Source organism: Zosterops lateralis (genome assembly GCF_965231275.1).
Source record: "Zosterops lateralis genome assembly, chromosome: 19".
In the NCBI taxonomy this organism is placed as follows: Eukaryota; Metazoa; Chordata; class Aves; order Passeriformes; family Zosteropidae; genus Zosterops; species Zosterops lateralis.
The window spans coordinates 4963624-4989682 of NC_139779.1; the positions used below are offsets into that span (position 1 = coordinate 4963624).

Below are 26059 nucleotides of genomic sequence, written 5' to 3' on the forward strand. Positions count from 1 at the left end.
AGGAGGGCTCAGCAGACAAGACCTGCCTAGACCTGGAGTTGGAATGTGAAGGAGCCGTCGGCGCTCAGTGACCTGCACTGATGGAGCCTGGCAGGGTCAGAGCCGTGGCCATGCTTGGCTGGATGTTATTCCCACCTTTTGCCTAAAATGCCACACCCGGCACCCCGCAGACCCATCTGGGTGCTGGAGGCTGTGGGTGACACTCCAGGTGGCCTCAAAGCGCCGCCCTAAAAACATCAGTGAACCTGCCAGGGAGACGTAAAAATATGCATTTTTCTGGCATGATTTCACACCCGTCCTTCCCTGAGGCACCTGGCAGTGCTGGAGCCAGTGGCACAGGCCAGCAGCTGGGGCAGTGGGGCTCCATGGTTTGCAGGATGAGGCCACGAGTGGGATGTCATTGCCTTGGGGCCAGGCAGGAACTTGGGCTGCTGGAAGCTGGTGGAGCGCTGATGGGTTTTGACAGCAAGAGCCAAAATCTTGTTTGAAGACAAAAACCACACAGGGAAGTGTGGGAGCCTGGAGGGACATGGTGATGGCCAGGTGTGACTATCTCCCTGTTGGGGTGTCCCCTGCTCCTGGCAGTGCCCCTGTAGGGGTATAGAGGCAAAGCCCCCCTTGCAGAGGAGTGACCCAGGACACAGCCACTTCAGCCCCATGTCATTGGGGCACTGCCTGTCCTCACATTGGGGCACCACTGAGTGACACTGCTGCTCGTCCCTGCCCCTGGCAGCTGCTCCAGTCTTCCCCAAACAGCCAAAAACGTGGGCTTTGTTTGCAAAGTGCGATTCCAGGGTTCAGCCACGATCAGTAGAGACTTGGGTTATTAAGAGCAGATTATGTTTGCAGAGCACTTTGGTGGAGCAGCAGCAGCACAGGCACCCACACCCCCAGCAGTGCTGGCTGTTGTTTGGGTTCCCAGCAGGTTGGGATGGGCGAGGTGTTGCCCTCATTCAGAACCCACTGAAGGGAGGCTGGAGTCTGATTTAAGAGCAAAGGCAACAAGTGGGAGGCTGCAGGGAGAGCCATGAGGCCAGGAGCAAGCGGGATCCTGGTGGGAGTCAGTGAGGAGGAGCTGGGGATCCATGTGCTGGCACAGGCAGGGGTGCAGGGCACGGCCTCAGGAGCACCACTGCGATACAGGAGCATCCGTGTCCTCTCCAGCAAGGCTGCTCCTCCCCTGCTATTTTGGGTGACACTGCTCAAGCCCAAGGTGGAAGGAGCTGGCTCAGCCTCAGGATCCTCTGCCAGCAGCAGGGCTGGTGCTGTCCTCGCTCCGGATGTCAACACCACGTCCCATCTCCCAAAACCGAGGAAGCACCAATCCCACCGATCCCCCCGTACCATCCCTGCGGAACGGCATCACCATGGAAACCCACAGCCCTGCGCCTGCCGCCCGGCAATCAGAGGGGGGACACTTTTAGGAACATTATTTTTACTGATGACAAATGGTGGAGGCTCGGAGCTGACAAAGGAGATGAGCCCAGCGCTGGGCATCGCCTGTTTTCCCAGTGGCTGGTTTTTCTCCTGCTTTTCCTGCTGAGGGCACGTGCTGCTGGGGCTCTGCCCGGGGTGTTAAAGTGCGGGCAGGGCGAGCGGCAGATGCAGGACGAGAAGATGCGGGGGGCAATCTTCTTTACGCAGATTAGGATTGGGGGTTATTAAGCAGAAAATGCTCCATTTGGTGTAGAAAGCTCCTTTTCCTTTTTAACAGCATATGTGCCCGCTGGCTGCTTGCGTCCCGGTGGTGTTGGCACAGCGGCTGGGAGCCGGCACGGCAGCTTGGAGCCGGCCCAGCTTTGGTGAGCAGCTTTTAGAGATGCTTCTGCCCGGGCTGGGAGAGCCATGACCACTCACGGTGCCAAAAGCTGGTTCCTCTCACAGCTGCGTCTCTCATGGCCAGCGGGATTTGGCCCTGGAGAAGTGATGGCACAGCAGGTCCGTGGTGGTCCGGCGCATCCAAACGGATCCCGTGTGTGGGGAAAGAGCGGTGCTGGAGCTGGAGGGTGGCAGAGGTGCTCCACGTGCTCCCTAAGTCCCGGCATCACCATCACACGGGGAGGATGCAGCCGCTGTTTACCGGGGAGCAGCGGTGGGAGGGAATTTGGCTGCTGCTGCTCTGGCAGGGCTCCTTACGGAGCAGCCCTGCAAGCGGAGGGGAGGTGCCAGCGGCTCCGCCAGCCCCGTGTGCCGCACTTGGGAACCGCTTTCTATTTTTTTTCCAGCTGCATTTCCACCAGCGTTTGCATTGGTTTGCTCGGGGAAACCCCATCCCCGTGACCACGGGACCCCCACGGTGCCACCCGAGGGGTGCAGAGCCTGTCTTTGGGCACGGAGAATGTCACGGGGCTTTTTTGGCCCGAGGTGACCTGGGTGAGATCTTGTCCATGAGACCTTCACCCAGCTGGCTATCCATGTGAATTTGGTATGTGCTTGCACGGGGCAGAGCCCTTCTGATCCCCTCGGGGTGAAGGCAGAGTGGGACAAAGGCTGCCGGCTGCATCCGCTGCCAGCTCCTGCCTCCCTGAACCTCCCTCCTTCCCTCCCCGCTGCCTGCAAATCCGGCATCCCATCGGGTGCTGGATACAGCCACCCTGCGGGAAGCACACCGGAGCCAGCAGAGGGGTTGGGATGATCCCCCCTCGGCAGGGATATGCCGGGGTGTTTGTGCTAACAAGCCCAGCGTATTATAATTTCAATGGAATTTAAAAAACAAAATAGTCCTCAGACAAACGACTCTGCAGTGCCTCTGCCAGGGCCTAAGATCTGCTGCTATCTATTTTTTAATAATTGAGGGTAATAAATATGTATTTCTTTCTCCTTTCTCTCCATACGCCGCAGCTTGTCAGCTCCCTGCGTCTCTCCTCTGATCAGACCCCATCTTTGCCGCGCGGAAAGGAAAAGAAAGGGGAAAAAAGAAAGAGAGGAGAGAGAGAGAGGAAAAAAAAAAAGATTCTTTAAGCAAAAAGGATTAAAGCCTTGAAAGTAGGTCTGCCCGAGCCACTCGGCTCTTCCTGCTCCCTGCCAGCCGCAGGCAGGGCCAGGGACATAAGGAGCATCCCCAGGTGGTGGAATCCATTCCCATGGGGTGTTTTTGGGTGCAGAGCTCGGCTGGGCAGCAGCAAATCCCCCAGGGAACGGGGCTGTGGCTGGGCAGAGCCGCCGGATAACTTGGTGAGCCGCTGCTCAGAGCCAGTTCTGCTTCGGCGGCAGATATTCCCAGGCTTATTATTCCCTCTGGTTTTCAGATGGAGATGTTGGCTCCAAGACGTGGAGAGGGTTTGACGGTGGGGCTGAGCCCGGGCCAGGCTGTGGGACCCCCCCGGCCTCGGGATGTTGAGGTGGAGGAGGCGCTGGTGTGAAGGAGGTGGCTATTTATAGCTTCCCTCGGCTTTTGTTCCTTTTCCAGTAGAGCTCCTCTCGAAATAGAAACAGTGCCGACTGCGCGGCCGCTCCCGGGGCCCAGCCTGGATGCGGGGGGCACCTCCCGGCCCGGGGCAGGGGGATACCCCAAGCTATGAGATGCTTTCTCCTTGGGCATCCCCCTCCCTTACATCCCTCGAGACGGGGCTGATGTGGGATGGGGAGTGGAAGCTGCCCCACTGCACCTCCCGTGTGCTGGTGATGTCTGTCCTGACCCTGAAGGGGATGGATGGCTCTGAGGGGAGCATCTCTGTAGGGTGACAGCTCTGGGTGCCCCATGGGAGAGCAGGTGATGTTCCCTCGGGAACACCCTGACAGGGTCTGTCCCCGTTTTCCAGCTCAGCCGTTGCCTCTGCTTTTCCCTCCCAGCATCCAACAGCACCCCCTTGCTTCCTCCCCCCACCTCCCCACTCCATCTCTGATCAATATAGCTGGGAAAAACAAAACAAAACAAAGTAAATATTTAATACGATCCAGGGAGCCACAGCGAGCGCTCCCCCCGTCTGTCTCCTCCAGCAGCCGCTCGCAGCAGCTCCTCGGCCCTAATGAGCCTGAGTGCAACAGGGATCGATGGCAAAGGCAACCTCTGCAGAGGGGTCAGGTCTGCCACATCCCCTGCACTGCTCTAGAGCTCAGGCTTGGCCCCCTGCACCCCCCAGCCCTGCCTGCCCTCCTTGTCCCCCTCCGTGTGCCCCGTTTTTCCTCTCCCTTGTCCCCTTTGTCATTTCCAGTTCCTGGGAGGGATGAAGGTTCTGCTCCTCTATCACAGGCACACGGGACATGAGCTGTGTCAGGCATCAGCTCCAGGCTGGGGGCTTCCTCGGGGTGTGGGGTGGGCTGTGTGTAGGGCTGGATCCAACGTGGGATGAGTGTGTCTTCCCCCACACTTCTGGAGCAGATCCCTTAGAGATGGAGGAGGGAGCCTTTGGGAGACCCCAGATTACCTTTAGAGCTGGCATTGGCTTTTTAACTAGAGCCAAGACAGTGTCTGTGTTTGTAGCGTGAGCAGGTGTGCCTCCTCCTCCTTCTCCTCAGCCTCTCACCCCCTCAGCTGCATCCCCTGGTGTCCTCCAGAGACCCCAAGTGCTGACAGAGTTTGGGAAGTGTCAGTGCCAGGTAACTGGCAGGCTGGTGTTGGCAGTGCCAGCGCAGGAGCTGCCTCATTGCACTCTAGCTCCACATGTTTTCTGAGTTTGGATGGTCCCTGGTCCCAACACCAATGGAGCTTCCAGATTTCCTGTCACCCTGACCCAGCTACCCTGCACTGGACAGTCCCTGTTGTGCCCACCAGCCTGTGCCGTAGGTGTAGGAGAGGACCAAACTTTGCCCCCAGCCAGGCATTTCATCAGCTGGACCTGTGCATCCCCATGCAGCCTCATCCTGCCCTGGTGTCCTGGCAGGATGCAGAGGTGGCACACAGGAGGCAGAACCCAGGAGGGGCACCAGGCTGTGCTCCTCTGCCACCACCACATTTTGCAAATTGTTTTCCCATGGAAAAGTCAATTGTCCTTGGTGGTGCCTGGGATGAACCCATGGCTGAATTCCATCTCTAAGATGTGATGAGGGGGATGCCCACCCTGCCTGATGCCCCTTGTCCAGCAGCACTGCCAGACCTCCAGCACTGCAAAGCTTCAGCAAAGCTGTGCCTGGGGATGGGAACTGCATTTACAGCTGGAAAACAATCCAGTGTTCCCCGAGCACGGGGCTGGGAATGTGCATCTCCTGCCTCCCAGGTGATGCTGCTGAGCATCTTCCTGCAGCTCAGGGTCTCCCAGCAGGCAGAGGGCTGCAGAGGTGCCAGGGCAGGACTCCCCCAGGGAAGTGCAGCAGTGGGAGCACGAGTTGGGACAGCGGTGCAGGTCCTGCGTCACAGATGCAGCTTGTGGCAAAGTGCCGAGGAAGTTTTGCAGCAGCATTAGAAAATGTTGACATGTTTTTTGAAACAATTTCAGATCTGATATCTGCGCCAGATTGAGTTTGTAACCAGCTTTATTGTTTAAGCCTGCTGGGATTTCATCAAAGGCGTCTGCTGTTTACCCAGAACCATTTCATTGGAGAAAACAGCAAACAGACCTGCATTTCTATCTGATTTCACTTTTTCCTTTTCCTCCTGAATTTAAGTGCTTGTGAAAAGCATGGCTGATAAGGCAGAGCGGTGTGGATAAATCCCGAGGACTGGCGCGGTGGATGCTCTACCAGCTGCTCCAGCTTTATTAATAGACCGAAGGCAGTTGCTGGACCAGCTGCTGGGTGCCAGCCTGGAGCGAGGCACCCGCCTCAGGGGCAGCTGGATGTCCCCAGATGGTTTTGGGATCTCCATCCCAGCAGGCTGAGCCGAGTCATGACTCCTCAGGATGCCGAAGGCTGGGAAGAAGATCCACGCAGAGCTTTTTTAGTGCTTTCAGTGCGAATTTAGATTTACACTGTGAGGGAGCCAATGCCTGTCCCTCCCCAGGGAGTGACCCCAGCAGGCAATGTGCTCTGTCACTCCATGACAAGCCGGGCCAAGGCAATGCAGCCACGGGAAGCAGAGAAGGATGAAGGAGAAACCAAACTAGAAAGGGGCTTGGTGTAAACTGCATCAATCCTTCTCTCACATCCCTGGGGAATTCAGTGGCTGCCAGCCTGGCTGTGTCTTTTGCCTGTTGCTGACCTTGGAAACACACTGGAGAGGAGGATTTGGGGTCTCAGACAGAGCCCAAGAGGCTTTTACAAGAAGCTGACCTGGGGGCTGAGCCCCCTCTGCCTCTGACTGCTTTACTCCAGGCATCTTCCCACAGTTGCATCCTGGTCACCCATCACCAGCATTGTTTTCTCCAGGGTTTGTCATCTCCCTCACTTGGGGATGGCCTTGGTGGCTGTTCCCACTTTTCCTGGCATTTGGGACAGAGACACAACAGGCTGGGGTTGGTGGAATCCCACTGCCTTTCCTGGAGTCCCTTTGGCATCTGCCAGCTGTCCCAGGTGCTGGCACTCCCTGGGCAGGTTGTGCCAGTGGCACCTCACCGTCACTCTGAGGGCTGGTCTTGCCCATCGATCACACCTGCACAGTGACAATGTAATTTTTATCTCCAGTTGTTTATTTCTCAGACAGAACTACTTGTAAATTCCGAGAAGAATATATATCCCTGCGCGTGACAGATCCAGCACATGGCGATTAATCTGGCCCTCTTAAGACCTGAATACAAAAGTGTCCCTATGTCACTCCTCGATGGGGTGTCAAGCCCTGGGGCAGCACTTTGGGGATATGCAGGGACTTGGTGGTAGAACGTGCCCAGCTCCAAGGTGATGCTTCCCAAATACTTATTGCACTTCCTACCAGCTCGGGTGGTCCCTGACTGATATTCCAGCTCTCCAGACTCAGGCTCTGGCTCCTCTTTTTGGGAGGTTTATGCAAATAGGGCTTTTTTTTTTTTTTTAATTCCTCACCGCTGCTGCTCTGCTGTGCCCCAGATAGCAGAAGTGCTGAGGACAGGTGTTTGCGTCAGGTCCTGCGGCACCCGCGTCCCACCCGCCCGGCCGAGGGGAGGAGGGATGTGCCGAGGGGATAGCCCGGGGGGAAAGGGGCAGGGAGCAGCCAGCAGAGGCCAAGGATGGAGAGGGGAAGCTCCTTAAATGGCTGCGCTGCGCTAATGAGGGTGGGCACTGATGGCAGTGCAGGTCTGTTCCAAGCTCAAGCATGGAACAGAGGGGCAGGACAGGGATTGGGGTGTCAATTTGGGCTCTGCAGCATCCCACAGCCCCATTGGCAACACCCTCTGTGTCATAAAGCCTTTTATTTACAACGTCCTACTCGGGAGCATCTGGGAAGCGGAGCGCGTCATTTCCAGAGAGAGCAAAAAAAATGCTGCATATTTCAGTGTCTTTTGAATTTTTTAGGTTTCCCTGAACTGTGCTAATGGGTTGGTGGTGGCGGGGGGGAGGTGAGGGCCCAGCCCAGCTCCCGGCCTGCCTTGCTGCTCCTCCGCGCGGCCATCACTGCATTGCTGCTCTTAAAATATTCAGTGCTGTTGGCCACAATTTCACAGCGGGTCAAAGCGCGCCGAGCCAGCAAGAAGGAGGGAAAGTGTGACAACGAGATTAACCCCGGCCCGGCAGGCCCCGGCCGTGCTCGGCAGGCTGAGCACGATGTGCTGCAGCCACCTCGTCCCAGGGGACCAGCAGTGAGTCCAGAGGGGCCACGACACCCAAAATCCCTCCAGTTGCCCAATCTTGCTGAGTCGGTGGCACCACCTGCAAAATGGTGAAGGGACATTGAGAGCATCCAGAGTCCTGCTGGGAGGACTGAGCATCTCTTCCTTCTCCCAGCTACTGTGAAGCAGGAGCCTGGTGATGAGGAGCTGAGTATAGAGTATACCCCCAGCTCTTGGGGACGTTGCTGAGAGCCCTCAGTGCTTTTCACCCCAAGAGGTTGTGGTTCCCAGGCCTTGCACAACCATCAGTTGGTGCTAGCAGTGGAGCAGCAGATTTACAATGCAAAAGAGCAGCTGCTTGAGCCCTGTTTGCTCACAGGGATTTAGTAATCCTGTCGTCAGCCCGGAGTTTGCTCTCAGAGTCGCTGGCTTTGGCTGCCAGGCTTTTCTAAGAAAACTTCTGAGGCTGGGGGAAAGAAGTGAAGCAAAGCACATGGTCTGTGCCCACCGTGCAAGAGGGGTCATGGGTTGTGTCTGATTCTGTGTGGAGTCTGGGGTGGATGAGGTATGATGCCACAGGGAGAAGGTGTGTGCCAGGCTCAAATCTTGGAAGCCACATGTTGTTCAGAGGCTGGAGACCCCCAAGAACCTCCTGTTGCATGGGCTGCACACCTTTGTGCTGGGATACCCTCCATGGCCACGCTGGCTGAGGCTTGGTCTTGTGTCTCCTGCACTTTCCTTGGATTCTTGGTCGCGTGCCACGACTTCAGAGCTCACCACCAGCAGCGCGGATGAGTGCGCACGCAAGCGTGGTGTCACCTGCAGGAAGTGCTGCAGCTGATGGATGCTCTCCTGGGGTTTGAAGGGCACTGTGGCTGATTTGTCAGGGACTCTCCAAGGGTCAGGGTCATGCCACTGTCTCCATGAAGAAGAGGTGGCTGCTGGGTTGGGTGTTCTGGCAAGGAGCTGGCAGCACTGTGGCCATCCTGCTGTCCCAGGCAGCCACCTCCAACCCAAAGACAGCCTGCTCTGTGGTGACACCTCTGTCACTGCCTCATCCCCAGACACACCCCACTCATTCCCAAAATCACCCTTCCCAAGGGTGCAGGGGAGTGTTTGTGTCTCTGCCAAGCCTGGGGCTGGACCAGCAGTGCCCTCCTCGAGGCAGCCCCGTGGTTGCCCTCCCGCACCCTGTGCCGGCGGCAGGCCAAGCTCTTCTCCCTAATTCTCCTTCATCCCTGTTAATGTACCACCAGATGTTCTCATTATCCATTTAAACATATAATCCTCCCCCGAATCCCGCTAAGCTCCTGGCCTCCCCGATACCTCATGGCAGTGCGTTCCACAGGTTAATTATGCATTTTTAATTAATCACCAAGCAGAGAATGACCCATGAATAAGGGATATGAAGATCCTTCAACTGGGAATAGTTGGCAAATTGTCCCCAGGCGGGGCCATGCCGGTGTCATGGTCTCCTTGAATAACAAGACTAGCTCTAAAAATTCCCGGTTTGTGGATCTGACATGACTGGAGGTTGTGACAGAGCTGTGCCTGTGTGGATGGGACCCCTTCTGTGCCTCATGTCCCCCTCCAAACGAGGAGGAACCACATCCCCACCAGAGCTGTCTGTGTCCCACCTGGAAGTGATGGAGCAAGCGCAGGGAGGAGGAGTGAAGCAGGGAGGAGAAAAAAAAAATCACATGTTGTTTTAAAAAGGCATTTTTGAGTGAATGCTGAATAGGGTTTGGGAAAATTGCCTTAAAGGCCTGTTCTCTGCAGGGACGGAGCTTTTCATGGAGCAGGAGTATTCTGAAACTTAATTGCACATTTGCACGGGCTAGTGTTTTTATTTCTCTCAGGTCTCCGAGGTGGTCTTTGAAGATTGCTGTCTCTCTGTAATGGTTTTCTTTATCTCAAATAAATTCCGCACACCTGCGAGGTGGAGCTGCTTGAAAGAAATTATGTAGGAATTGGCTCTCGATTTAATAAATCTGCAAATGGAAGTGGGATGCAGAGAGGTGAGGCGGTTGGTGGGGCTGGCTGCACCTCCTCCCTGCTCCCCACCTCTCCTCTCCCTTCCTTCTTCCACCATCCTACTCTCAGCCTCCCCGTGGGCCGGGAAGAGTGTGGGGCTGAGCAAAGCGAGTCCAGATCCTGCCTTTCCCCCCTGTCAGCCACTGCTGGCACATCTGAGGGGGCTCCAGCTGAACGTCTGGCAGTGCAGACCCCTCTAATGCCCACCTGTCTGCCTCTCCAGGAACGTGCGACCCTGGCACAAACCCATCTGCGCTTCCAAAAGTTGCCATTAAGCTCTAAACACTCCCTTGATGGAGATGAAACTACAAGCTGAATGCCCAAGGGGTATTCCCAAGGAATGTCCTAAGGACCCTTCTTCATGGAAGTCCGACGCCATTATCTTTCCTGGCCTCAGTTTGGAGCTGTGGTTTGCCCCGGCAGCTCCTCCTGCAGCCTCCCATCGCACGCTGCCACCATTTCTCCTTCTCCCCAGGAATCAGTTCCGCAGCTCCCCAGCTCACCAGGGGACGTTTAGCCAGCGCTCCATTCTGGAAGCAGCAGGAAAACACGGGAGAAAAGCCTGCGGCAGGGCTGTGTGCCGCCACAGCAGCAGCAGGCAGGCAGACACAAATCCCCGGGCAGCCGGGGCAGCGTGTGCCGGGCAGCCCTGGCTGTCGGCGGGGAGAGGGATGGGCGGCCGCGGGAGTACACAGACAGGTTAATGGCAGCCGTGGATGCTGCACAATTGGATTTCACCTCCCCGCTTCTTAAGGAATCAGCGGCTCTCCCTTGCTCAGAAATCCGGCTGTCCCCTCTCCCCTGTGAGCCTCAGGATGAAGTGCCTCCCGTGAAAGCTCACCAAGGGCCGTTTCAAACCCTCCCTCCCCTTGCTGGGCTCCCCAGACACGAGGTTGCCCTCCGAGGCTGTGCCACCACCACCTCCTGTGCGAGCCCCGTCTGCTCAGGCTTCAGGTGAACAAGGTGCCGGGAGGTTTTATTGCATTGCTGGATTTTGTTCCACTCTGTTATTGGCCACGATTGAATTTGCTGCCGGGGAGGCAGGAGCCGGCGCAGCCGGAGCTCCCGCGCCGCTCCAGTGGGACCGTGACCTTGTCTGGGTGCCTCACTTAGCCCTGGGCTGGGTAATTCGGTGCTGATGTGGGAGCTGAGCGTTCCTCTGCCTCCCACTGAGCATCCCAGCGTGGTCCCGCTCCCTTGCCTCAGCCAAATCCTCTCTCTCTGCTCCACTTTTAAGCGTTGACCTTGGAAATGCTTTCAGGGAAAGCTTCTGCCTTCCTAGCTCTCTCTCCTCTCTTTTCTACATGATTATGTCCCTCTGTCCTCATCTCCCTCACAGCTGCTGAGGTTTCAATGCCGTGGGCATCACCACAGTGCCTGAACCCCTGTGCAAAGCATTCCCAAGTTTTAGTCACACTCTCTGGTTCATGGTGTCAGCTGGGAAACAGCTTCTTATCTCCCTCCTGCCCTGCTCTTGCACTTACATAAAAACCACCTAAGTTTCCTGAAAATGTCGTTTCTTGGCTCGTTTTCTCTTAGGACAGAGAGATGTGTGGCAGCAGAGCTGGCAACATCCCACCTTTGGTGCAGGTGGCCTTGGATCAGGGCAGTCCTGTGTGGTGACATGGATGCCACACCACACCCCAGCCCTTAACAGCGACACAGAGCCATTCCCAGTGCGTTGGGAAATGCAGCCGTGAGGGGTCAGTGGGCAGAGCCACCCAGGGAGGCTGTGGAAGCCTCGTTCTCTCTGTGTTGACAGCGATAGCTCCTCTTCCCCACCAGCTGCACCATCGCCTCTGCCCCGTGATTGAATTAGGGGGCTTTGCCCACCCCCCTCTCGCCCGGGCCCCGCCGCGCCGGGCTCAGATGCTGAACTCGAGAGCCATAATTTAATAAGTCTCAGGCAGACAGTGCTCCGATAGCCGTCGGGATCTCTCGCCTCTTCCCTGCCCAGCCATGCGCTGATTTATGCTCCCAGGTGATGGCTGGGATTTTGCCTGGGATTTGTGGCCTTCTGGGATGATCTTTTCCCAAAGCAGGAAGGTTGTGGGGTGAGCTGGGAGCAGGAGCAGGGCCATGCAGGCTGGGGTGAGTGTGGTGTTCACACTTTGCCAGGTTGACCCTTTATTTGAGAGGGAAGGAGAGATGGGGGGGGCAGAGGGACCCCATTCCTTACAGCAGCAGCTGCTCTGGGCACAACGAGTTAAAAGTTGCAATTAGTAAAGTGCTGACGGTGGAAAGGTGGGGTGAAAGCAAGAAGCAAGCGGCACTAAATGAATCCTGAAAGGTTATTCCAATAAGCAGCAGCACAGTTTCCAGCTGCGCTCACTTTCCTGGGAGCTGGGGGACAAGGGATGGGATCCAGGATGAAAGATACCAGGTGGGATGAGGGATGTTACTGGAGCATGCTCAGGTGCCAGCAATGCCTGCTGGAGTGGAAAATACGGCAGGGGAATTAAAGCAGGAGGGGGGACAGGCCATCACATCCCAGAGATGCTCACCCAGGGGTGTGGTGGGTGAGTCCTGCCCATTCTCTGTCCCCAGTGGCTTTTCCACCTGGTCCAAGTCCTTTCACAGGTGTGGAGCCCTGTGGCCCATGTGCACTGGGAGGGGTTTGGGGAGTGGTGTGAGCCACGCTGCCTTGGCAGGGAATCCTTGAAGTGTGGAGAGTGGTCTGTCAGTCACAAGGGGGGCTGCAGGGGGAGCAGAGCTGGGAGCTGGGGAGGAGGATCCCGGGAAAGGCGTTGTTCTTCCAGCTGAGCAGACAGGAGCCCGGGCAGGCGCAGGCAGCCAGCGGTGGCCTCTCCCTGCCAGACGTAGCTGTTCCAGCTCTCTCTGCTGGTGCAACACCACGGAGCTATTATTAGACTCCAATTTTCTGTGGGTAGCTCTGAACTCCCCGGTGCCTCCAGCAGCTCGGCAGATGCCAGGGCAGAGCGGGATCTGCTGGCACCGGTGGGGACAAGTGTCCCTGGTGAGTTCAGAGGGGTGTGGGTGGCAGTGAGGAGTGGCAGAGACCTCCAGCACAGGGACATGGAGAGCTGAGCACCACAGCCTGGTCTGGAGCTGCAGAGCAAAAGGCAATTAGTTGTCTAATGAGAGGTTTGGCTGATGAGGAGGTCACAGAGCCCCTGGAAACACTCCTTTTGTGTCAGTGGTAGATGGGAGAGGTGCTGCCCCAGCAGGGACATGGTCTACTGGGCTCTGCGCCTCAAAGCACATCTGGATTTCACAGCATCACTCCAAAATGGAGCCACAGCATCCCCATCACTGCCGTCCTTGGCAGCGGGCACGTGGGACCACAAAAGGGTTATGGCACACCAGGACAACCCATCCCATGCCAGAGGAGGGCTGGGGCTGGGGAGACATGGCATCTCCTTGCTCCCACCCTCTCCAAGCCTGGTTTCCAAGCAGGAGTGTTTAAATGCCTTTTATGTTGTGACTCAAATGATGAAAGGCCTGAAAATGGGACTAACAAAGACGAGTTGTACTTCAGAATAAAAAACCCATGAAAGCAGCAGATGCTGTCATAGGAATAAATTGTATCAACAGCGATCAGATGGGAAGTGAAAAGTCAGAATGGAGTTGCTCTGTCTTTCTCGCTTCCAGTGAAAATTTCTGGGTCCATGAATTTAGCCAGAATCAGGTAGGATGAAAGACTTTGTCTGACAAGGCATTTCAAAGGATCTGGGAGCCTCCAGAGATGTGGCCACTTGGACAGGGAAATGGGCCCCCTCAGTTTTAATGAGCATTTCAGTTGCCTTCCTTTATCCTTCTGCCAAGATCTTATTTTTTTGTTTTCTTTTCTTTTCCCTTAAAACCGCCGATTTCCGCTCTTTACGATCTGTTTTAACTTTGCAAAACGTGCATTCCAGCAGCACAACATTAGGAGAAGGAGGGTAGAACATCCCCATCACTCCATCCATCCCAACGTGTTGCTTCTCACCATAAACCCCTCCTTACTGTGGCCAGCCCGGATGTTTTGGCTGCTGCCAGTCGGCACCGCCAACCTTCATCATCTTCCCAGCCCTGCAACGATTTCTCATCTCCCCATCTCCCCTTTCCACAGCGACAGGATCCTGCACAGGCTGTAATTAATAGAAATTAGACTGTCAAGACCTTGCAGCCCCCATCCCGTAATTACTTGGCCTTGGCTGTGTTGGAGGCGCAGGGATCGGCGGCGGGCTCGAGAGCTGCTGGTGATGGGAACACATCCCGTTATCAAGCTATTTTTGTTAAGCTTTTAATGCAGGCACTTGCCTGGCACTGGGGGGGATGTGCAGCATCTCCACAAAGTCCACTCCCGGAGGGATGTTCAGGGGGATATTTTGGGATGGAATACCGGCACTGGAGCTAGACAAAGCAGGATATTAGCAGAGTGCCGTGAACTGACCACGTTCATTGCTTGCGCATTAATTCCCAGCACCCAGCTGCTCCAAAGATCGAGATTTCAGGGGTTGGCAAAGCATTGCTGCTCAGTCCTCAGGTCCCTCACATCCCCACACACCCCAAGAGCCGTGTGGGAGAGTAACAATGCCCAACATCCAACTGGGCACTTGGCATTTCCTACCGGCTCATTAAGCCTCCAAGTGGCCCCGGATGCCGGGCACAGGAGCGGCACAGCTCAGCTATTCACAGTGCTCTGCTTTCATCACTGCCTTTTTCATGAGCTGGTAAAAAGTTCAGTGCAAAGCACAGGAGAGGTCCCTGAAAGGCAGCCGTGCTCATGACCCAGCACGCTGGCTCACGTCTCCAGTGGGGATGGGGTTTTGCTGAGATCTGTGGTGCTCACTCGGCTGGTGACCCGCAGGGATGTTCTATTGAAGGGCTCGTGGCATGGCCCTGAGAGGAGACCAAGGGCACAGGGAAAGGTGCTGCTGCCCTTTTTGGGTGTGGGAGAGAGACCTGAGGCTGTGGGCTGGGCTCCAAATGACGCCAAGACTGCTTTTTTGGTTGGGGGGAAGAAAATGTGACAGAGCCGGCAGCTTTGATGCCTCCTGTCCGTCTCCTTCCCCCCTGCTGCAGGCAGAATGATGTGCTGCTGAATGAGGAAGAAGGTACACGACAGACTCCAATTTGCCCTCTTCTCCACCAAACACAAGGACATCCAGTAAATCTCAAATGCAGAAAGGCTGAAAAGGAATGATGAAAGGGAGCCCATGCAGCACGGTACAGAATTCGCTTGTGGATCTCGGTGGCACAGGACACTGCTGGGGTCGGGATTACAAGTTTATAGGACTAATGCCCTCCCTTTTAGCCATGCTGGCATGAAACCATCTTTGCCTCCCTGTGTCGGGTCGCTGTCCCTCCCGTCTCCAGCCAGGTAAAGATCCACCCAGCACATCCCCACTTTTCCACAGCCTCCAGTTTTTCCATCTCGAGTGGATGCGGGCTGGATGGGGCAGCCGAGCGTGCACTGAGAGCTTGGGCAGCTGTCACTTTGCTCTTCCATCTCATATTTGCTCTGTTTTGGCTGTATTTCTGATCCTAAAGAAACCCTCGGTAGCTCCTGGCCAGCTGCTGGCAGGGAAACGGGCTGGTGAATCTGCTTTCTCTACACATGAGCTTGTTCAGTGTTTGATACCGATCTGGCTGGTGCTCAGCTGGGGTGGGTTTTGTCATTTCATCTGCAATTGTTTTGCTGTAAAGCACCTCGAAGGGTTCACTCCCCGGCTGTTTTACAAAGGACATCGTTCTTATTACTGCTGTGAATGAACTGCTTTGCATTTCTGTGAATGGGAAGGAAAACTTGTCACCTCGGGACAAAAAGGGAGTGGAAGTATCTGATGATCCCCTGAGACGCCTCAGACAATCCACTAAGCTCAAGTCATCCTCCTGTACTTCTCTTTCCTCGGGGGCAATTGGAATTATTAGTCCCTTCTCAAGGACCTCGAGATCTCCCTGTCCTTTGCCAAATTCTATCCCGGCTTCACTGCAGGCTGCTGCAAGTCCTGCCAGAGCCCTGTCCTGTGCTGGGGACCAGCAGAGGATGCCTGGTCCCTGCTGGGGGTGAGGACAGCAGCGCCTGAAACCCCTGTCCATGCCTGGAATCCTGCTCAGGGTGTTCCTTGGCCCATGCCATTCTCTCCTGGAGAAGCAGGAGCATCCTGGTATCCATTGACACCTCCAGCCACAGTGGGACCCAAGGATTTGACTCATCCATGCGCAGAGAGATGTGCCTTTCCCTCCAGCATTCCTGCACTTCAGAAAGGTCCCAGTGGCTTTTGAGATGCACAGTGGGGTGAGACCCAGGGGCACAATAAAGCCTGCAGCAGCAGGGAAAGAAGACTCAGGAAAAGAGGATGGTGTGTCTCCCCTGATGTGCAGAGACAGGACGTGTGGGAATGGTTGCACCAAAGGTGGTTTAGACTGGACAATTGAAAGCATTTCTTCACTGGGAGGGTGGTCAGACCCTGGAAGAGATTTCCTGGAGAGGTGGCTGATGCCCCAAGCCTGTTAGTTTTCCAGAGACATTTGGACAGTGTCTTTAAACAACAAACTTTAGCTTTTGGGCAGATGGAGCAGATGACCATTGTAGTCCCTTCCAAGAGAAATATCCTATCCCATCCTGTCCCATCCCACCCCATCCCAATGATCTGTCTCCAACTGCTACAAGCAGCAGCCCAGCCTCTGATTTAAAGGGTCTTCTCCCAGAGCTGCCCCGAGGTACTGGGGTTGTTCCCTGTGCCTGCAGCTACAGGACCAGCAGCAGCCCACTGCAGTTTTCCACCAAGGGCATCCCTGCCGTGAAAGGTGTGCTCAGAACTGGGGTTAAGCAGAGCAGATTGTACTGGGAAAACACACTCTACACTCCCTCTGCTTCTGCGTGTGATAGTCCTGAAAGAAGCATTTAAATTAAACAAGTTCCTATAGCCGAGTTTCAATCCCACAGCCACTTCCACCATTGACCTCCTTTTTCCCCCCTTTTTCTCTTGCTTGAGAGCAGGAGGAGGAGATGCAGACAGAGAGGAGTGCTAATTAAACAGGGAGTTCCACATTAGGGTACAAATCCTCTGGACTAGCACAAACCCTGCCAATTTCTGTATGTATTTATTATTTTTTCAGTACAATTGTAATTTCCAGTGGTGCCTCCAGCACCAGGAGAGAGTTCAGGGGCTGCTCTTGGAGAGGATTAGCACGCTGGAAGCATTATTGCTTTCCTTCGCTGTGAATTCAGGAGTGATTCCCTGACGGCTGCACTCTATATAGAAGTGAATCGGTGCTAATTTGTTTTTGAGGATCACACATCCACCAACATGTGAAAGACAATCCTGCTTCTCGATGTATATTTTGAGCCAGTGCTACAGCAAACAACGGAAAATAAGCAAGCAAAGGAAGCCAGACCTCCCTCGCCCAGAAAGCCAGGGCTGGAAAAGAGCGGACTTTTATTATTTTTTGCCCGTGTGAGTTCGTCCTGCATCTTTCCAGAAGTATTTTGGGTTTTGGCCCTGCTGCCCATGGCAATAGAGAGCAGGGGCTTGGGCAGCTCTTGCATGGAAAGCCTCAGGGACGCTCTGTTGGACGGGATGTCAGAGAGACTGAGCATAAAAGGCTCCTTATTTTTTCCTGTTAAATCATCCTCGAGTTTAACTGCGAGAGAGGAATAAATGAGCTAATTGAATCTGTAACTATGGAGGGACTGGGCACCTGGCAGGGGAGCAGCAGCCCAGCCACCCATCGCTCCTCTCTCTTTATTTGTGTGATTCAGAGGGACGTGGTCCGTGGGGAGATATCAGAGCCGGCTGAAATGGAAGACAAAGCTATTGTTTCAAACAGAGTTATTGATTTTTACATTATTACACTATGAAATTTATGGTCTGGTTTCAAACTGCAATAGGAGTTAATGACCACCATCCAGAAACTTCCAGGTGACCTTGGCCTTGACTTTGGTGGAGGAAGGTGAACAGCTCCAGTTACCAGGTCAGCAAATGTAAATTGAAGTTGCAACACTCTAAAGGACTTGATTTTGGGGTTCTGCTGGCCCCAGGTCTTCACCCTGAGCTTGAGCTCACAGGAAACTCCAAGCTGGTTGACAGCCATGATGGAGTGGGGAAATTGGACCTTCTCAGCTCCAAACAAAAATTGTTCCTGCTGTTAAGCCATGTTTTTGCCCCAACCAGAAACACCATGATGTCCCCAGAGCTCCTGAGCACGGTTCTCCATCCTCAGCTGACCTCCCATCACAGCTGGGCTGCCCAAGGGTTTGCTCCTTTCAGTCACAGCTGGAGAAATGCAAACCAAGGGGCTCTGGGATGGATAAAGAGCATCCAGAGAGAGAAGGCAACACAGCCCAGAGCAGGAGAAACCCTGTGAGAGGGGAGAGCAAAGGGCAGTGCCCAAAGCAGGCAGCTGCCTGCAAATGCCACGGCCCATTCGTGATTCCAGCTCTCCCATCTCAGTCACAAGAGGATGATTTGCTTTCAGAGTGACCAAGAGGACATTTGTACCATGAGATACTGGTGACACAGAAGGGTGTGCAAAGGCACTCCCCAGTCTACAGCCTTTTCCTAGCTTTTCTTTAAAACCTACCTCCTCATGCATCTTTTGGCACTGCTCTTTTCCCTAAGCTTTTCCTTAGCACTATTCCTTCCAAATTTCCTTGTATGCTTCTTCCTGTGGGAACAGTGTTTCCACGTGCCAGCCAAGGAAGGCAATTTCCAGCTGCTGGAGAAGGTTTTTTTTTTCTTGTAGTGCCATCTCCCTGGAACATCCCTGATGCTGCACCCCGAGCTAAAGTCGTGTGAAGCCAGTAGCCTCCAAGCTCATCTTCTGCCTCGGAGGTCATAATTGCCATTAAATCACAGCTTGCCTAACCAAATTATGCAAAACCGAAATTATCTCCAATGATTTTTATGTTGCTGAAATGTTCCAGAACTGCCGGGGTGATGACTGGGGGATTGGGAGCAGCTGTCACTCCATCAGAAACCATAACTCCAAACAGCTGGGATCTGTCAGTTATTTATGACACCGGTCGCAAAAAAAAAAAAAAAAAAAGAAATAATAAAATGATGAAGGTGGATGGGTGGCTGCCACTCTCTGGCTGAAAGGCAGCTCGTGCAGAAAGCAAAGGCTCGTGCTGTGTCCCAGTGCTGGGAGCTGCAGCTGATGTTTTGGGAGCAATCCCAGTGAGGATGCTCCTGCTGCAGGACCGTGGGGCAGCACCTGAGGGGCTTTGCACAGAGGCTGAAAGGGAGCTGCTGCTCACTGGGGAATTTAGGCTTTGTGACAGTCAGCATGGGTGTGTTTATTTTATCCTCTGTGTTGCCAAAAAAAAAAAGGAAAAAAAAAAAAAAAAAAAAAAAAAAAAAAAAAAAAAAAAAAAAAAAAAAGGAGAATAAGAGGAAATAAGCCCTGCAGCTGCTAAGCACAGGCCTGACACTGCTTTGTCGAACCGTCCCAGATCTTGAGTTTGACTCTTGGCTCATGCCCAGTTGCTTTTGCTACTCTGTCCTTGCCTTACATCGTCCTTCACTTGGCTGATGAAATTGTGAGCATTTGAGGCGGCTTTTTTCTCCCTAAACAACAGTTTCTCTCTGTGTGAACATCCAATTCTGAGGTCCTTCCCAAGTTTCAAAGTGTACTTTCCCCCCGGGGGTTGCAGTCATGTCTTTGTGCACCAGCTTGTTAGGGGTGGATTTTGAAAAATCCTTTGATAGATCCAGGGTGGGAACAGTGCAGGAAAATCTCTGTCTAGAGCTCAGTTAGGTGCTGGTGTTAGAGCAGGTGTGAGTTTGGCCTCAAAAGAGGGTGAGTGATGAGGAAGCTTTTCCCTTTTTGATAATCCCTCCTGTGAGCAGATGCTTTGTCCCCACTTGTAGCGCACTCTGGTTAAGTATTATTATTTATATTATGTAGTAGCTATACATAGTGTTTTATGGCAGTAAAAACACATAAATCAGCAACCAGAAGACGAGGGCTTTGCTCTAAAGAGCTTATAAATCTAACAGCTTGAGCAGCCCCGGTAATGGACACAGTAAGCAGGCAGTCAAGTTGCATGTAGACATGAGCTAAGATGGGTCTCCCAAAGCAGATGGTGGGTTTAGGAGAGATTTGGAAGAGAAGCAACCTGCTCCATCCTCGAGAGCGGATTCTCCTGCTGGAGAATTAGACGGGCTCTGACCCACATAAGCTTGTCCGGGTGGAGAGGTGAAAACATCCATCTGAGAGAAGCAGCTCACCAAGAGGGAACAGGCAGGGGGTGCTGGGGTGTGTGGCAGGGCTGCCTTGTGGGGTTGTCCTGCAGGTGCATCGCCCCCAGGGACAAACCTATCCTTGTCTTGGGTGATGTCTTGGCCTTGAGTCTGAACCTCCTAATGAAAGTAAGTGGCATCATGTTCTAAAGAAACCGAGTCCCTGCCAGCTCAGAGGAACAGTAAAGCGTTATAAACCTTAAAAAGCAAGAAAACTGCCAGGGCAGGTACAGCTGGCTCTCTGGAGCAAGTGGCACTGCAGAGTCAAGAGTCCCTGCCGTGGTGGCAGAGAAGTGCTCCAACCCTTCAAACCATCCGTCTTTGATCCTGAGTATCAAACCAGGGGTTTTTTGTTGGTTTTTTTTGGGTTTTTTTCTTTCAAATTTCTTCCTGTGCTGGCACCGGCCTGGGAGGAACCTGGTCTGGGCTGGAGAGGGATGTGCAGTGTCTGGCCGATCACGGTGGCTCCGGGTGTCTGCATTCTTCTGGCTGCTTTCAGCTCCTGCACAAATTGAGGCTTCACGCTAAATGCATTACACTGTATAACAATTAATCCCGTGCTACATATAGAAAGTCCTTACTCATCAATAATGCATGCAGGAGGAGTGATTTTCACTCTCAGTAATAAGGCTAAGACAATGGAAACAAGCAGGTAATGGAGAACATTTATAACGATGTTAATCTAATAATGAGTCTAGTGCTGTTAAAAGTAAGACTGCAAACTGGACGCATCCAAAGATAAATTATTTCAAGCATTCATTAACTGATGCCTAATTAATGCCCAATTAGAGGGATGTTACATGGGAAATGGTTTGGACAGTCAGACGAATTCATTCCAATCACTGAAACCTCAGTCAGGAGCAGGAGGCAGAAGGACTCGGCAAGCAGAGGCCGAGGTGACACAGCACGTCAGTGGGAGAAAGGCAGGAGATAAACACCCCTTTGCTGGTTTTATCCATGTCAGCGGGGATTTGGTTTTACTCACTTCACCAGCAGGTTTCTGGAGGATTTTTCCATGCTGCTTTTGAAGCTCTCCCTCCCTGGTGAGCTCTGACACTCGGGCTGGTGACCTTCTGTGTGCCTCACAACCTTTACAAGATGAAGTTGAAAGGGCTGAGTCAGGAATAACAAGTTAGACAGGGTCAGACTCTCAGGAGAGCTGGGCTGGGGCTTCTCAGGAGGCTCCCAAGGTGTTTTCCAGGCTGGCAAACCCAGTGGGACCCAAATGCTCCTGGCTGTCACGCCCCAGTGGGATTTGGCTGCTGGATATCCCAGGGTTGGTGTTACCAGCCTCAGGAGCTTCATGGCTCCATGGCCACAGCCTCTTTGGTTTTTGGGGTCTCATTCCCAAATCTAAATTGAGACCAGTCCCAGAGCATGCCAGGAGCAGCTTCTCACAGCACTAAGCACTCAGCAGGTTTTACAGGCTTGGAGGGAAGGCCTCCTTGATGAGACGACAGGCCTTGTGTGCATCCACTGGGAGTCCAGACCTTCATAGAACCACAGATTGCTTTGGGTTGGAAGGCACCTCAAAGAACATCTAGTTCCATTCCTCCTGCCATGGACAGGGATACCTCCCACTAGATCAGCGTGCTCCAAGGCCCATCCAACCTGGCCTTGGACACTTCCAGTGATGGGGCAGCCACAGTTTTTCTGGGCAGCCTGTGCCAGGGCCTCACCAACTGCACAAGGAAGAATTCCTTCATTATGCCTAATGTAAACCTACTCTCTATCCAAGTCCTGCTCCCCTCTTCACCCTTTTTATTCTAAGTGTCCATCCTTCTGTTTCCCCATTCTCCTTAGTCCCAAGTTGCAACAGGGGGAAAGACATCCCTGTCTTTTTTTCCCACCATCCTATTATCAGGAAGCTGAGAACCAGTGACAACCCCAGCCTATCCTCACCAGCATCCCTGGCTGCAGGAATCCTATCTCTCTCTCCATAGGAGCTCCAGCCATTAACTCACAGCCGCCTGTTAATTAAAGAGATGGACTCAGTTCCCTCTGACCTTTACCTCTGGAGTTATCCCTGCAGGCAGCGAGCTGTTAAACACTGCGTTCCCTTTCGGCAGGAGCCTCTACCTTGGCCATGCTCCAGGGAGGCCTGGGCTGCCTTGGTCCATCACCATGCTTTGCTAACAGCCTCCTGTCATCACCATCCCTATACGTGAAATCCTGTATGCTCCCAGATCCCTGCCCGGCTCCACCTCCTGTCAGTAATCCCGTTAGCCTGGCAACTGTCGTGTCACGGAAGAGCGCATAAAACTGTTGTTTGGAAGCAATATGTAATCTTCCAACCTGCTGCGTGTAGCTGGGAGATGGTTTATTGATTCAGGCCCTTGTGATTTGGTATTTGCAATAACAGACTCTGCATGTGGGAGATCGTCACAGCACTTGTGCCTGGCAGGGTTTTGCTAATAAACATCAGACCTACGGAAGGCGCCCGTGCTCCGGTGTCACCGAGGTAAGACGGGGGACGTGGAGCCGTCCCACCTTGGTGAACACATCCTCGAGTTAAAAAATAATATCTGCAAACGTTGCTCTACCTCTCCCATTGTAGGGTAATCACAATATCCTCAGGATACCAGGCTGTGAGTGGCAGCCAGGGCTCCCGTTTTGGCAGGGTAGTCAGCACGATGCTCCCACCAGCGCAGCCCCTCGCTCAGGCACGACAGCAAAGCCAAAATGCTACGGCAGTGACTTGGAGAGTGTTCCCTTTCCTACACAAGCCGTAGGAGTTGTCGCGAATTCAGCGTTCCCGACTCACCAGCCCTTTTTGGCAGTGGCACAGGGATGAGACATCCCTCCTGGTGGCCCATGCTTCGTTTCTGAAGGGCAGCTCCTGGGAGTCATCCCCCTCATTCCCATTCCCAGGCAAGGCTTGATCCAATGCTTTGGGCAGCGATGCTATTTTATTTTTTTTTCCTATTAACCTCCCAGTCAGAGATGACTGGCTCTTACTGGTGATTTATGGAGAGTCTGAATAACCCAGTTTATCTAAAATATATGGCAACTTTGCCTTGAAAGGATGGGTCTAGATGGACGGGTCCACCTGCTGTTAACTAAACAGCAATAGATCTCCATACCAGGGAGAAGGCAACAGCAACCACACAGTTATATTTCAAACACAATTAATAAGAAAACAGTGAGGTTTTTGTGCCTCCAACTCGTATTAGGCACTGAAAAGAGGGACTGTAAAAGCCCAAGGGGTCCCAGCTCTTGGACTAGCTGGTGATAACGACGTGGAGTAATTAGAGATGAACTCCACTTCCACTCTCGTTTTTCAGATTATTACAAGCTGAGTAGGACTCGTGGGCAGGATGGCACTGGCAGCTGTGCACTGCTCCGCTGCTACTCCTTTTCCCCGTGAAGTCCAGAGGCAGAATTCATTAGACATGAGCAAATTTTGCATGTAAGAGGAAAAAGCCAAATCTAGGAGGAAAATCTGAATGAGAAATGACAAGTCTGGTGCAATGAGTCTGAAAAGCCACTCGGCGCAGAAGGAATAGCCTGAAAGCAAGCCTGGTGCGAGGAGTGGGAGCGAGACGGGAGCGGGGCGGTGAAACCGGAGCTCTGGGAGCTGAGCAGAGGGAGGGGATGTGATTCTGCTTCTCTGCTGCGAGAAAGCCCCAGCCACAGGCACGTACTGTAGCATTAGAGGATGCAATATGCTTTGCCACAGGACATCCATTTAAAAATATGTCTGAGCATCCCACTTCCAAACGGAGTTTTCGGCTCAGCCTTTTCCACCAACTGCTGACAACATATTTCCCTGTAAATCACCCGGGTTTCGGGGTGGATGGTGGTGTCTAACGACTGTAGTGAAAGGAGACGGTGGGGATGGGTCTGTGCCTTTGGGGGAAGTTGGGATGCACTGCACAGGTGTAATTTTAGGTGGTGCACTGGGAATTGCCCAATCTCTGCACCTTTTCCTCTCTGATACGTGCAGGCGATTGAACAGATGCGTTTCAGGAAGAGTGGGGGGCATCTATGAGGGTTTGAATTTCCTCTGTTTGCTCTCACACCGCGGCGTTCCCTTGCCTGCAGGCAAGGGGCTCTGCTGCCTGCGCTGCCAGCGTGAATTCTCACCGAGAAAGTTTCTCCTGCCTGTTCCGGGCTGGGAACACAACCAGGCGCCTGTTGCAGGCAGGGAGAGGAGGCAGGGAGTACTCCATACATCACGTTTTAACTGCCGTGGGTGATGAGCCTACTCATCACAGCCGCGTGGGTAATTCATGAGCAGAGAGGAGGGCTGAGCTAATTGGGGGCGTTTTTCACCCGGAATAGTCTCCACAGCAGCGATGGGTGGGCGGGAGGTGCCCGGTTCCCGCTGACGCCGCTCTCCCCTCTCTCCGCACAGGGGGGTTTGCGGAGCTGCTGCTGGTGCTGCTGGGGCTGAAGGTGCCCGGTGCCCTGGGCTGCCCCACCGACTGCGTGTGCTACCCCTCCCCGATGACCGTCAGCTGCCAGGCTCACAACTTCGTCACCATCCCCGAGGGCATCCCCGAGGACAGCGAGAGGATCTTCCTCCAAAACAACCAGATCACCTTGCTGCTGCGGGGCCACTTCAGCCCTTCCATGGTCACCCTCTGGATCTACTCCAACAACATCACCTTCATCGACCCCAACACCTTCGACGGGTTCGTCAACCTGGAAGAGCTGGACCTGGGGGACAACCGCTACTTAAGGGCTTTGGCTGCAGACACTTTCCAAGGGCTGGTGAAACTCCACGCCTTGTATCTGTACAAGTGCGGGCTGAGCTCCCTCCCCAGCGGGATTTTCGGTGGCCTCCACAACCTGCAATACCTTTACCTGCAAGACAACCACATCGAGTTCCTTCAGGATGATATTTTTGTTGACTTGGTTAACCTCAGCCATCTTTTTCTCCATGGAAACAAGCTCTGGAGCCTCCATCAGAACACGTTCAGGGGACTAATAAACCTGGATCGGCTGCTCATCCATCAAAATCAGCTGCAGTGGATTCATAGGCGAGCTTTTCATGACCTCCGAAGATTGACCACCCTTTTCCTGTTCAATAACAGCCTCTCGGAGCTGCAGGGGGACTGCCTGGCCCACCTGGGAGCCCTGGAGTTTCTCAGGCTGAATGGGAACCCATGGAGCTGCGACTGCAAAGCCCGTTCCCTCTGGGAATGGCTGCACAGGTTTAGAGGCTCCAGCTCCAGCATCACCTGCGAGTCCCCAGAGCAGATGCACGGCAAGGACCTCAAGGTGCTAAGAGCAGAAGACTTTAGGAACTGTTCAGGGTCCGAGTCGCTCCATCAGATGAAAACACACACCTTCTCTACAGCGGACAGAGGAGCCTCCAAATCCCACCACCCTCACCAGTCCTCCAAGGAGAAGGGGAAGGAGCGAGGGGCTGAGAACAGTTTGCACAGCAACCAGCCCGCCGGCCCCCCCGGCTCCCGGCCGGGCTACCGCAAACCCGGCAAGAACTGCACCAGCCACAAAAGCCGTAACCGAACCTCCAAACCGGTGTCCTTGGGGCCGCGCAAAAACGGGCAGGAGGTGCCAGATTATGTGCCTGATTATCAGCACAAATACAGCTTCGGGGCCATGCCCACGCTGTCCCCCAAGCGCAAGGGTAAGTGCACCCGGCGGACGCCCATCCGCCCGCCCAGTGGGGTCCAGCAGGCCGCTGGCTGCCCGGGGCTCAGGGCGTCACTCCTGGTTTTTATGGTGGTGCTGGCGGCCGTCATCCGCTGAGCCCCCCCTTCCCCCGGCCGCGGACGGAGCGGAGCTGTTACTGCCACCAAATCTACAAAGGACCAGAGTTTCTTTTCTTCTTCTTCTTTTTTTGTACGTGGCTCAGCGTTGGCCTGGCGAAGGGGAAGAACGTTGTCTCGGCTTCTGAGGGTTTGTCTCCGTGCCCGGCCGGACTGTGCCGAGCGCAGCGGGAGCAGATTAAAAGGCATTATCACACCTTGTCACAAACAGCCTAACCGAGCACCTAACAACAACAACAACAAAAGCCAACCTTACAAAAAAGCAGATAACAGGGACGGTAACCAATTCGTCGGTGACAACACCTGGACAAATGGACTGTATCCATGCTCTTGTGAAATCCCGTTCGTTTGAGAGCGCTCCGAACGACCCCTCCAATTACCGAAAGGAACATAATTGCTGTAAAAACCATCACCGATTAAGCCTACACTGTTTCTCTCTGAAAGTGAGTGCAAGGACACTGATGCCGATGTAATAAGGACATTTGGTTCTCCCACGTTTTAGCCCTTTTGGCTCCAAACCCAGAGGCCAAAGTTG

General features: G+C 53.9%; 1 protein-coding gene across 1 annotated transcript; it reads left to right on the forward strand.

Moving 5' to 3' along the window:
- Positions 1-1027: 1027 nt before the first annotated feature.
- Positions 1028-25504, forward strand: RTN4RL1 (reticulon 4 receptor like 1; the record flags this gene model as incomplete). The annotated part of the gene is made up of 2 exons (XM_083875316.1): positions 1028-1213; positions 24068-25504. 2 exons carry the CDS (start codon positions 1028-1030, stop codon positions 25502-25504), a joined length of 1623 nt encoding a protein of 540 aa, XP_083731442.1.
- Positions 25505-26059: the final 555 nt, after the last annotated feature.